Source organism: Lemur catta, chromosome 1 (genome assembly GCF_020740605.2).
Source record: "Lemur catta isolate mLemCat1 chromosome 1, mLemCat1.pri, whole genome shotgun sequence".
NCBI lineage: Eukaryota > Metazoa > Chordata > Mammalia > Primates > Lemuridae > Lemur > Lemur catta.
Genome location: NC_059128.1, coordinates 232,318,623 through 232,331,994, shown reverse-complemented (window position 1 = coordinate 232,331,994; position 13,372 = coordinate 232,318,623). Strand labels below are relative to the sequence as shown.

Sequence of the window (13,372 nt, the reverse complement as noted above, 5' to 3'; positions counted from 1 at the left end):
ATTAGAATATCTGGAGAAGGAGCTCGTGCATCATAGTGTTTGCAAAGCAGCTCAATTTAGAATATTGAATTACACTAATGGGGTCTGAGGACCTAACGCTTCCTCTACCCTCGTGCCCCTCAAGAATCCCCTCCTCACTGCACCTTACTGACACTGACCAACCCTGTGGCACCCCAGGGAGTTGTCCAAGGAAGTTATGGGTTGGAAAGAATAATGGGGGCTTTTCATCACAGACCCAAGAAAGGATATGAAATAGAGGAACCAAGTGTTTCAAATAAGCTCTGATCTCCAAAATTCAGATTCATATTTGCAGCCTGCTCTTCACACATCCCCCTTGAAGCTAGCACAAACACGGAAATAAGGACACAGGACTGCCGTATAAGTACCGCGCGCTAACCGATTGCCCACTGGAGCACGCTAAGTCATTCTTTAACAAAGACACCTGTACCCGAATGTTTATAGCAGCACAATTTACAATCGCAAGGATGTGGAAACAACCCAAGTGCCCATCAATCCACGAATGGATTAGTAAACTGTGGTATATGTATACCATGGAGTACTACTCAGCTATAAGAAATAACAATGATACGACATCTCTTTGGTTCTCCTGGAGAGAGCTGGAACCCATTATACTAAGTGAAGTATCCAAAGAATGGAAAAACAAGCATCACATGTACTCACCAGAAAACTGGTTTCCCTGATCATCACCTAAATGTACATCAGGGAAGGATACCAATTGGATATCAGACTGGGATGGGGGGTGGGGGGAGGGGATGGGTGTATGCCTACATGATGAGTGCGTTGCACACCCTCTGGGGAATGGTCATGCTTGAAGGTGCAGACCCGGGGAGGTGGGGGGGGGGGGAGGGGATGGAGGTATGACTACATGATGAGTGCCAGGTGCACTGTCTGGAGAATGAGAACGGACGTGCTTGGGACTCTGAATCGGGGGGATGGGTGGGACATGGAAAATGTATATAACCTAAACTTATGTACCCCCATGATGAGCTGAAATAAAAAAATATATATATAAAAAATAAATAAATAAATAAATAAATAAATAAATAAATAAATAAATAAAATTATTATTAGATTTAAAAAAAAAAAAAAAAAAAAAGGACACAGGACTAGGAGCGCCACTGGGCTGAGGGAAGGAGATAAGGAGGTGCCCAGGGCACAAAATTTAAGGAAGTACTCACTCTCAGGTGCTGACTCTTCACTTGCAAGACCCTGAGAATGAGTGCCTCCTTAAATTTTGTGCCCTGTGTGCCCCTTTACCTGATCCTACTCCAGGCTCTAAGAGGAACTGAAATGAGACCTTTTCTAGGGGATCTGGGATGGCTGTAATCATCCATTCCAGGTAAAGATGTGATAAACACAACTAAAACAGTCTCCTCAGTGCATCTTAGCAGTAAGATGTCAGGACTTCCTAAATGAGCATTAGGATCTGCCATGAGCCCCCATTTCACTTCTCAAATCCCACCCCAGATATGCATCCTGTGGAGGATTACGAAAGGCAAGCTCTAGTTAAGAGAAGCAGCAAATTTCCATTTGTGTTAAAAGAGGGTGACAATAGTTTTTAATTTAAAGTCAAATGTAATGATACTTTCTCTAGTAATATGCTAAAATATCTCTTAATTTCAATTCTTCATTCTTCCTATTTTATAAAAAATAAAAGAATTAATGCTTGTGAAATATCTAATCCAGAATCTGCCAGTTGAGTGCTCGGTAATCCGTAACAATGTTTCTCACCAGGAGAATAATGGAACTCAGGAGACTCTTATCACCCAAGATCATCGCATCAGCAATTCCACGTTGTTCAAAGACAGAGTCAAACTAGGTGCAGACTACAGACTCCACCTCTCTCCTGTTCAAATCCTCGACGATGGACAGACGTTCTCTTGCCACATCAGAGTCAGGCCTGGCAAAATCTTGAAGAGCTCTACCAGGGTCAAGGTTTTTGGTGAGGATTTTTGTTCTGTGGACTCTCTGCCATCCTCCTGTCAGTTTGTTCTGCCTTGTTCTCCCCTAGAGAGGAAGCACTGCTTTTCTGGAAAGCAACCATGCAAGGGTAGCAATTCCGGAGTTCTGTTTGCCTTGATACTTGTCATTCTGATTGGGGTTGGGGACTAGGGTAGAATGACACTAAAGAATGATGATTCTGGCCGGGCGCGGTGGCTCACGCCTGTAATCCTAGCCCTCTGGGAGGCCAAGGCAGGTGGATCGCTCAAGGTCAGGAGTTCGAGACCAGCCTGAGTGAAATCCCATCTCTACTAAAAATAGAAATAAAAATTATCTGGACAACTAAAAATATATATAGAAAAAATTAGCCAGGCATGGTGGCGCATGCCTGTAGTCCCAGCTACTCGGGAGGCTGAGGCAGTAGGATCGCTTAAGCCCAGGAGTTTGAGGTTGCTGTGAGCTAGGCTGACGCCACGGCACTCACTCTAGCCCAGGCAACAAAGTGAGACTCTGTCTCAAAAAAAAAAAAACGAAAAAAAAAAAAGAATGATGATTCAGTTACTAGAATAAAATCACACAGAAAGCCATAATTTTCAGTATTCATCCATTTGCTGTTGCTTATAACAGAATACCTGAAACCGGGTAATTTGTGAAGAAAAGGAATTTATTTCTTACAGTTACGGAGGCTGAGAAGTCCAAGGTCAAGGGCCCACATCTGGTGAGAGCCTTCTTGGTGGGATTTTCCTGAAGAGTCCCAGGGGTTCTGAGTGCCCCAACATCCTAGCTCAGGTCTCTCTTCTTCTTATAAAGCCACCAGTTCCCCTCCCATGATAACTCATTAATCCTTGGACCCATTAATCCATGAATGGATTAATCCCTCCAGTCACCTCTGAAAGTCCCCACCTTTCAATAATGCCACCTTGGGGATTACATTTTAGCATGGGTTTGGGAGGGAACATTCGAACCATAGCAGATGGGTCAATTTCCTCGTGATCACTGTCTTATTTACAACTTTAATGTTGCCTAAGAATGCTGGAAATCTCCTTAATTATAACTGCCAAAGTCTAATTGCTTAGTTGCCTAATTGTCTTAGTTGCTTGCTGGAGCAAGGTGGAATAAGGCCAGTGAGAAAAGGAAGGTGATAAACACAGCTCCAGAGATACTCTGCAGAAGCATCTTCCCCTCCGCACCATACCAAGGCCAGCTGGGGTGAGAGGCCGTCCAAGTCCTTCCCTTCCCGCAAAGGAGCCTGCAGGGATGGCCCTCTGACCCTGTGTTCTCAGCAGTGTGGAGCTGAGCTGTGAAATCCACTGTGGCCCCATTCAAAATGCAGAGACTCTGCAGGATACAAATTTTGGGGGAAAATATGAAAATTCTATTTTGCCTGATGGTACAAGAAAATAATATACAGAAGCTTTGGATGTTTTTCCATTTTTGTGACAAAGACCTGTGTTTTTGTTAAAAAGTCAGTTTTAAAGGAAGGTAAAGAGAAAAGCAGTGATGTGGATGGACAATTAATTGTTTTTGAAAATGAGGTAAACAAAGAGAAAATAACTGCAGGAAACCTAAGGGCATGGGCTGCTAAATTGTTCCTCAGTTCTCTGAATAACAGAGAAAGGAAAAAATCTTTGTTTTTATTTAGAATCTTATTGCATTATTATTGGAGGTCATGCAATTTAGTATTCTGAAGAAAACGCAAAGTTGTTTGTAAAGATGAGGATGGCTCCAGCCAAGATTTATCTAGTTTGAAGTCTCATGCTTATAGCCTTCTCCTTTTCTCTCTCTGGCTCTTACCCTTCCTCCCTCCCCCTCTCCTCCTCTTCCCTTCCCTCTCCCTCCTTCCCTCCTTCTCTTTCTCTCCAGCCATCAGGAGTGACCTAGGTAATAATCACCCCTGATGACCAGGTTCTTTACGGAGCCTAAGCAATGTCCTGTGAAGAGTTGGAAACACACTGCTCATCTCTTTTATTGATATCACCATTTGTTTACTTACCAGGGTGTGACTGTCTTAGCACAAACATGAAACTGCCTCATCTGGTCTATTGGCAAACCAGTGAAGGCAGCTATCCTGGGTGTGGAAAGAAATATCAATTTTAAGTTAGGCAAGCTGTGTCCCCATTTGATCAAGATTTTTTGTGCCATAACTTGATCTAATTGCCTTGGCAGCATTTACATTGTGTCCTGCATCTCTTTGCTGCATTAAACTATCTTCGTCTTGGTCTTCAATGTTTTACACTCTTTTATATCTCACTCATGTCACCCTATCTTGCTCTACGTTTGTCTGTCTCTATATTTGTCTTTCTTCTTTGAACTCCTTCCAGTGGATGCTTAAAAATATGATGCTCTCTGCCTGCTTGTTCAGAGAATTAGATTTTCCCTGCCTTCTCGCTTTCCCATTTAGTAAGTGGGCTGGGTAGTTTGTGTTTGGACAGAGTCTCATCCAGTGTTTAGGCTATTTCTGGGTATTACTTGAGTATATATTATAGTGGACCCGGCACAGAGGTACAATACATATAAGAACCCACTTTGCATCCTTTGGTGATTCCCCATATAGAATGAGCCAAAACAAAAAAAAAAAAGTGAAAACCTGAAATAAATGCCCAAATGTATCACAGACATATTGTACATGTCCAGCTTATTTCTTCTCCCCAAACAATGCCTCATTACCCAGCTCTTCATTCTCCAACAGGTCAGGGACCAGAGCACCCCAGCTCTTTTGCCTCTTCCCCCATCTCCTTCCCTGGTCTCCTTTGGCTTTCTTTCCCTTGCCAGGGTGTCCCCTGTCCATCACAGGTTTGCTGTCCCCCACTCCTAAGTTCCAAACCTGATTGTCCTGAGCCTCAAAGAGAACCTGTCTCTCCCTATCACTCCTGAAACCTGTAGTAATTGTTCTTTCAGGACCTTCATTCTACTGGTATTTTTCTGCTGGTAGGAGGTCAGAAATACCCCTCCCCCATTAGTGTTTCAGGGTTGTATCTTGGTTTGGGTTCCCCTGAAAAAAAACATTGAGACAAGGATTTGAGTTAGATGAATTTTTTTGAGAAGGCATCCTGGGAAACATCAAAAGAAGAATGGGAAAGTGAGTCAAGAAAGGGAAGGAAGACAATAAAATGTACATAATTAAGCCAAGAGCTCAATCTCACTGGGAAACTCTGGGAAACAGTGTAGAACATGCATCAGAGTTGTCCCAAATGAAGGACAAGGAAGCTGGGGTATTCATCCACCATCTCCCCATCTGTTATCTCCATTAACTCTCTGGAACTTCCAGTTTTTCCAACTTGTGGACTGAGCATGTTCTCATAATTTTTATAAATCCTTAGACAGAAAATCATAGACATGCCCAGGAAGAGGTCTTCGGTACGTGGAGGTAAATGCCGTGTGGATGTAGCAGGCACTGATAGCACCTGTGACAGGTGTCTCAGTGTTCTTTCCACTGGTTCATAGAAGGCTCTGTATGCTATGCTCAAGAATTTACTTGATGCCACTTCAGTTCAACAAATATACTCAATGTCTACTTTATGTTAGACACTGCTAAGTGCTGGAAATGTAGAGACAGATAAAACACTCTGGCTTTGAGGCACTTAAATTCTAGCAGGACAACAAAATTGCTGAAATATTCTCTGACATTTTCTAGTGTTAAGAAACCAAATAAGCATCTCTGGTCCCCTTCAGGGGCATGAAAATGAGACTTTATTTCTAGGCATTTGGGCATGTAGAACATGCCTCTCTTCTCTCTTTCCCAATCCGCCTGCCCTCCCATCCTACACATTCCCGATTTCACTTGACTCACCACTGATCACCACTCAAGTATTAGTTACACGTCGCATCTTCCAAAATCCTCCACCTATCTCCCAAGTGAGAGTTAGAAGCTTTTGTTAAACACTACCTTCAAATTCTACATGTCCTCAATTGTTGTACTTACTTCAGCATATTGTAACTTCTAGTTTATTTATCTGCAAAATGAAAGTGTACATTTCTTGAGGACAATGAATGTGATTTGTTCACCTTTATTTCCTGGGCATCTAGTATACTATTTATAATTATTTGATGAATGATAAATCTTTCTCACAGATACAACCACCCCCACACACACACACACTAGTAACAGGTAGGATGACAATTCAGTGCCACTAACTATGTTTTATTTGCCTTTAAGCTAAGCCAGAAACCCCCATGATTGTGGAAGACTCCATGGATGTCTCGGGAAAGGTTAGTCACATTAAAGCCTTTGAAAATCTGTAGTATTACGTGCCAAGGTGTGTCACGTTGCATCGTTGCCAGGAACTCTCTCAAAGGACATTACTCCTTGGCCTTCGGCCGATTAACTGGCCATAGAGATGTAGGGAAGCGGAGTCGATTCTAGAAACTGAATGGGAAATTTTACTCTTTTTTTTTTTTTTTTTTTTGAGACAGAGTCTCGCTCTGTTGCCCGGGCTAGAGTGAGTGCCGTGGTGTCAGCCTAGCTCACAGCAACCTCAAACTCCTGGGCTCAAGCAATCCTTCTGCCTCAGCCTCCCGAGTAGCTGGGACTACAGGCATGCGCCACCACGCCCGGCTAATTTTTTCTATATATATTTTTAGTTGGCCAGATAATTTATTTCTATTTTTAGTAGAGACGGGGGTCTCACTCTTGCTCAGGCTGGTCTCGAACTCCTGACCTCAAGCGATCCACCTGCCTTGGCCTCCCAGAGGGCTAGGATTACAGGCGTGAGCCACCGAGCCTGGCCTGAATGGGAAATTTTCACTTTTAGACTTAGGACCTTCAGAAAGTTTGATCTGCATCCTTGGTTCTTAAATTTCCCAGAAAAAAACAGTTGTAATTATTTCAACTTCTCTCTAATAAAAATTGAGGTGGATAGTGAGGGAAAAGTAGAGCAGAAAGCAGTGTGAATCCTGGTGTAAGGAAGTTTTTGCTCAGCTGAAATTTATAATACTTTGTTCTAATCATTTCCTGTACCAGTTTTCCCATTGTTTTTATTTCAAAGTGACAAGGCGAAATTTACTCTCCTATACCCCTTCAGAACCCTGGCCATTTCTTTGGCAGTCAGAGGAAGGGCAGGAGAAAAACAGAAGTTGAATAGGGCCCTGTGACTTCAGTTTCTCGTGGGTGGTAGTTCCCAGCCTCTAGTCACTGGGATCTGGACTCACTTCCCAGCCCTTCCTCTTGCTGGCCATGACCTGGGGCAAATTACTTCACATCTTTATAGTCAGTTACTCTGTCTATATAAAGAGGATAATACTAATATCTACACATTGCTGTTCTGTGGAATTTAATTAAATAATATTTGAAAAGCCCTTAGTACAGTGTGTGGCATATATTAAGTGTTTAACAAATGTTATTGTTTTTGTTATTACTATTATCTATTTTAATCGGCTATATTGTGGCCTTACAATTTCATCCAAGCTTTTCAAAACCCCATATAAAATAAATATTCTCATAAATTCTCAAACATTTCCTGTTATATAGGGGACAAGAGGATTATGTTTATATACTAGTTTCTTCTCACCCCAAGACTAATAACTTATGATTTCTTGTCCTGCTGAATATCAGTCATTTAATTTGACAGCTGCATAAAAATTATAGCTCAGATTCTTTGGGATGGTTTTTTATGACTCTCTCCTTCTCTCTCTTTCTCTCTCTCTCTCTCTATATATATATTATATTACCCAAGTATTTGTGTTTTTTACCAATTTCATGTATTAGTCTCGCAGATAACTGCCACTGTAATCCTGAGTATATAGCAAAAGATTTAAGCATTTTTATGCCACTGCAATTTAATTTCTAAGTTTATTAGTGGACTTCATTGCAACAGTTTAAATTAAAAAACATAATCTAATGATACAGCTTTTGGTAACTGTTTTTGTTTCTAGTGCCAATGTTTACAAGTAATATGGGCTCAATCCAGATATGGAACCATAAATGGAATCCAAGAATCCCAATTTTTTAAAAAAGGAACTTTGCCTTTCCTCTTCTGTACCCAGGCTTGCCGAAGGGCTGACTAGGAAAACCAGAGGACTTTACTTCCTGGGGAATAGATGAATAATCTCTCTCCAACCCCACACAACCAGCTACAGGACATGGCTTGTTCTGGGATCTTTCAAGATCTTGCCAAACATTAGAAACTCCTCACTCTAATATTCTTATAATCCCTGCTGTATTTCAATAACTTATTAACTCTTCAAAGCCCTTTCACCTACTTTTATCTGGTGGTGCTCTTAAATAGGTCAAACATCTGTCATTTTACAGATGACAACTTGGGGCCTGGAAAGAATAGACAGCTAGCTGAGTCCCTCATAAAGGGCGAAGGTGGGGTGCATATTTAGCTTGCCCACGTCCGGGCAGGATAGTGGGATGAAAGGGAATCACGCTTTAGGGTCAGATAGCACTGGTGTCAAATCTTAATTCAACCACTTACTGGTTACATATCCTCATCAACTAGTTAACCTCCATGAGCCTTAGCTAATTCGTCTCTAAAACTAGGATAATAATAAATACTTCACAAGTTTCTTAGGAAATTAAATTTATGCACGATAATGGAGTACCTAGTGCATAGCAGACAACTCAGGAATATTTCTTCCCTGACCACTACTTATCATTCACCCACTTTCTTTCACTCATTCTTTGCTCTGCACTTACACTCATAAATCTGCTATGTGATTGATTCTAGGAGACAGTGTGGGATAATGAAAAACACAGAACATAGATTGTAGAATCTGACAGAACTAGGTTTGAATTTTCTTCTGTCGCTTATTAACTTGGATCCCTGGGACCTCAGGTCTTTAACTGCTTCTTCAGTGAAGGGGGACAATGATTCCCATCTCACAAGGGTGAGGTAAGGATCCAACCAGAGAGAGTATGCAAAGTACTTACCGTCTGACAACCACGAGTGTTTGATAATGGCACTTCCCTACCCGCCCTCCTTCATTCCTTAGAAAGTCATTAAGGCACCATACATGTATTGGATGCCTGCTCTGTGCTACGTACTCACTATACAAGCAGCCCTCAGTGTTGGATTGTCATGTAGACTCTGTCAGTTGTGAGCTGTCTTCCAGTGTTACTTAGTTAAACTTGAAAACTTTGTGGCTAATTTAGTTTTTCTGTAAAACAGAAAAGACTCAAAGTTATTCTAACAATGATGCCTCTCAGGTGTGGACATGCCTAAGGAGAGTATCATATCTGTGGATGTGCATTCCTGAGGGTAAGACTTCTCTAGGGCTCCAACACAGCATGCAACTTCACTCCTGCAGCTAGGATGGGAAAGGCATCTTTAACCTCAACCTCAGGGCCCCTCCATGTGGCAGATTTTTGCATTAGAGCAAAAGATGTTGAGCCAAAGAGCCCCTCAGCCCACAGTTGGTGACGCAGCATAAGAAGGGACAAGAGGGATATATAAAAACTCCAGTGTACACAGTCTTTCCACAAGCCGCATCTCTCTGATGCTTGTGCTTTATGTTTTAACCCCATCATCCCCATGGGTCTTGTCCTTGTGACTCCTTACCTTTGTTATGTTTGACAAAATTTAGGAAAAAAAAAATCTAAAGAAAACTATTTATCATGAAACAGGAAACCAAAGTAGTTTGGAGTTAAGATGCCTAAAAAGGAAGACAGGGTACTATAATAAGAACCATGTAAAACAGATAACTAAAATCTGAAAACCGCACTGTGGTTAGCCTCGGTAGGAGAAGGCTGGTAGCTTTTTGCAGAATTCGACTATTTGTGTTTATTTGGTTTTGGTTTTGCAAAGCTTGAACACTTGTGGATTCCTGGAGCTTCTTAAGCCCCTTTCCAAATGTATGTGTTGTTGGTTTTGTTTTCTTAAAGGATAGATTTTACAGCCTATTTTTTTTTCCCTCTCTCTCTAACATCTTTTGTGATACAATAAGGCTCTGACTCCAAACCTCCACGCACGGGGCTCTCAGCAGCCACCTCCGTCTGCACTGGTGAGACCTGAGCTCGCCCCGCAGGTGGAGAGGCCCCGTGGCGGGCACCACAGCCTGTGGGGAAACCACATGGCAACTGAAATCTTTACTATCAGGCAGATTTCTAGAAAAAAAAAAAAAAAATGACAGGACTGCAGTGTAGCCTGGGTGTTTCATAAGCCTGGTGTTTGGGCTTCTGTTTGTTCCAGAAACGGCTCACGGGGAAGACAGGTCTGGCTGTCAGGGCTGCCTTGCAAGTCTAAGAAGCTGTAGGAGTGAGCCAGGAGACAAGATGCCATCATTACACCAGGATCTCCTCTGCCTTCAGGGAGGTTGGCAGCCATAAATTACTTGGGTGATCTATGGGATCATGGGACACTTTATCTCCTCTTCCCTTCAATAGCTCTCTCCATTCCACCCCCTCTCCCAACTCAGCTAAAAAAAAAAAAAACAGGGGTGTGGGGAGGAGTTCTAGAGGAATCTTCCGAAAGAAATGGCAGCTCCAGTCCAAAGGCCAGGATGGTTTCCAGTTTGGTTTTATTCTATTCCTAAGTTAACATTTTAGGCATATCCTCAGCAGCCCAGGAAACTTTTCTCTCCCTATGGGCTGTTAGGCTCCCTATTTTCAAAGTATCTCTGAACACTTAAAGATGAACGGTTTAAAAAATAAAACAGAGAACAATGGATTGGCACGCAGTTAGCATTTCAGAGGTACAAATAAAATCCAAAACCTACTGCTCAAATGAATGACTGGTCTGTGAGCACAAAACAAAACCAACTCAACTCAAGAAAATTGACTTCAATATCTAAGAAAATATTCTTTGTCCTTCACTCACCCAGACAGTCATTTTCTGTTTCCTGGGTAGATTTTTCCTAAAGCACTATCTCTCTCTTCCACATCTTCACATTTCTTCCCTGTGCCTTTGCTGTCTTTTTGGCTTTTCTTCCTCTGTTCTTTATTTCTCCTTACCAATCCCATCTCTCCGTTTCCTTTTTCTTTTGGAGTTTCTTTCATCTCTTCCTCATTAAGTCCTTCTCCCTTAACGGACCTCAACATGAAATCAGATTATAATTTTAAATACTTGAGATTTTTATATTCTCTATTCTTAACATTTAAACCAAGTAAGTTGAAGAGTCTTTAATTTTCTCTGTGCTCATTACACATTAATTAGTTTACGTGTTAGATTGTTGAAAAGGCTCTCGGGACTCAGACAGCTTATACTGATGAATCAGCTTTAATATCAGTAGACGGTACAACAATGCAAAACAGGAGGAAGATATGCATTGGAAGGGTCCAAAGATCTTGGGCTCAAGCTTCTTTGCCCTTCCACTTGCTGGATCACACAGAACAAGCTTTGTATCCAGGTCTCGAGGCACCACCAGTACATGCGCAAACACCTCAGTCAAAGGAAGCTAAGCTCTGCTTGTGACGGGGTCCCTGAGAGTGAGCTGGTCACATAGGCACATTCCAGATACCTGACTAGCCTCAACCGTCAGAACCTTCAACTCTACCAAACCAAGTGCGAGGCATAAATCCAATTATTTGTACTAAACCGTGCTGACAGGCTGGTACATTCTGCCCTGAAACAACTCACAGATCCATGGTGGCAAAACAGCATTTATCTTTAGTCGGTACATTTTAACTTTTTGGCCAAGGGTTAGCACAGCTCTAAGAACCATATATAAGCATTTGTTCCATTCAGATCTGCTGAGATTAACTCATACTGGGCATGCTTTTGCATATAAACAAAATGTCACTAAACTACTTTGCTTTACAGTTGAGCTGGAACTAAAATGGCTCTTTGCTATGAGTTTAAACCCGGTATTCTCGGAATGGATTCCCCTCCCCCAATCCCGATTTAAACGAAATGGAAGGGATGCGCCGCTGCAGGCAGGTCCTCGTCCTGCTGACGTGCCTCCTTCTCAGCCTTCGCCTTCCACTTCATCTCCAGGATGGCCCTTTCTACCTCCTCCAGGGCCCGCTCTCGCCTTTCCACTGCCCTCTCCCTCCACTCCACAGCCCTCTCCCTCCTGAGCAGCTCCCTTTCCCGCTGGCTGGCCCACAGAGCCAGGGCGCCCACCTGCTCCAGGAGCCTGCCCCAGTCACCCTCAATGGCCACAGTGGGCGGGGGCCCGTGGGGCCTGGGGTCCTGGCGCAGCCCTGCCTGACCATGGCCACTCTTCTCCAGCTCCTCCCTGTGCATGCTTTTCAGATGCTTCCACAGGGCCGTGGTGCCCACATTGACCCCAGGGCCACGACTCACCTGCCTGCCACACAGGCGGCAGGTGGCATACTGGTTGGGGTGGTGCCCTGCACGAGCAGGGGCCAGGTGGAAATACTCCCATGCCTCAGAAAACCGAGTCCCCTTGTTGTGGGACATCGGGATGGGTGTGGCACTCGCCAAAGGGCCAACCAGTTCTCCAGGCTCACTGATCTCTTCCTCCTCCTTCATCTCTAAGTGCCCTTCGGCCTTCATCCTGGTTCCCTTGTCGTCCTCCTCTTCCCGTCTCATTGTGTCTCCTCTTCTACAGCTTTCTTTATGATGTGCCTAGATGTGAGCCAAAAGCTTTAGTCAAGCCACAAGACTGAATGTGTATTTGGGAAGGGATTGCGGTGACTCATGGAGATTCACACTAATGGTCAAAGTCTGGCCGCACCTGGGTAGTGTGATGTTTCCTCCTTTCTGCTTCACTGGAGAGTCAGGGGTGAGTCAGGTACAAGCAAAATGGCCTACAAATGCATTCCCTCCGTGCCCCAGATACTTACCAACCCCTCCCTGGCTAGGCCAGAAAGACAAAACACATCAGGTCCTGTGGCAAAGGTGCTCCCTGGTCCAACAATTACGAAGCTCTTTAGTAAACTCAGTGTTTTCTACATCAACCACCACAGCAGGTATTTTTGAATGTTGAAAGTTTTAGGTTTTCTCTTGATTCTCCTCCTAGATGCTTCCACTGTTTCCGTGCTCCTTGGTGCCTATAAAATGCACCTTAGGAGGCAGGAGGAACAGCCTCTGGGTTCAGGCTCTTCAGGACAGTCACGGCGGGGGCCTCAGTGGCTCTTACAGACAGAGGTTGATGTATGAGACAATCCTGCTCCCTAAGAACTGTTGCAACAAGCAGTCCGGAGTAGGCGAAGCCTGCCAAGATCTGGATAGTAAAGTTTCCAATGTGGGGTCAGTTTGTCCTTAGAAGGCGTGTCTCTGTGGCCGGGATTCTAAGAAATCCAAACAGCAAGCCCAGCTGTTCCGGCAGGAGCTGGCATGCACAGAGGAGGAAGAGGGGGAGCACACAGCCACAGATGGTGTTGCCTGGTTGTCCTTGGCAAGCGGCTCACCTTACTCCACCTTCCCCAGCACGATGACCTGCAAAGCTAACAGCAAATAGACCTTCAAATAGGAAGTAACACTTTACTCCAGATATTTGGCTTACTTACTCCATTTTAAAAATAAATAAATGGATGGGAAATTATATTACATTTTAAAAACAGCCT

General features: G+C 43.4%; 2 protein-coding genes across 2 annotated transcripts in view; one reads left to right on the top strand and one right to left on the bottom strand.

Annotated features, from left to right (window-relative positions):
- CD96 (CD96 molecule) overlaps positions 1–13,372 on the top strand; it is an 84,581-nt gene that overhangs the window by 23,352 nt on the left and 47,857 nt on the right. Inside the window, 2 exon segments of the mRNA XM_045540333.1 lie at positions 1,756–1,963; positions 6,119–6,171. Of these exon segments, the coding sequence (XP_045396289.1) occupies positions 1,756–1,963; positions 6,119–6,171 (261 nt within the window).
- On the bottom strand, positions 11,737–12,879 carry ZBED2 (zinc finger BED-type containing 2). The gene is made up of 2 exons (XM_045540330.1): positions 12,650–12,879; positions 11,737–12,431 (listed from the first exon to the last, which is right to left on the bottom strand). Exon 2 carries the CDS (start codon positions 12,393–12,395, stop codon positions 11,742–11,744), a length of 654 nt encoding a protein of 217 aa, XP_045396286.1. The 5' UTR covers positions 12,396–12,431; positions 12,650–12,879; the 3' UTR covers positions 11,737–11,741.

Coding starts and splice junctions, on each gene's coding strand:
- ZBED2 (XM_045540330.1), bottom strand. CDS start 12,395: ATGAGACGGGAAGAGGAGGACGACAAGGGAACCAGGATGAAGGCCGAA.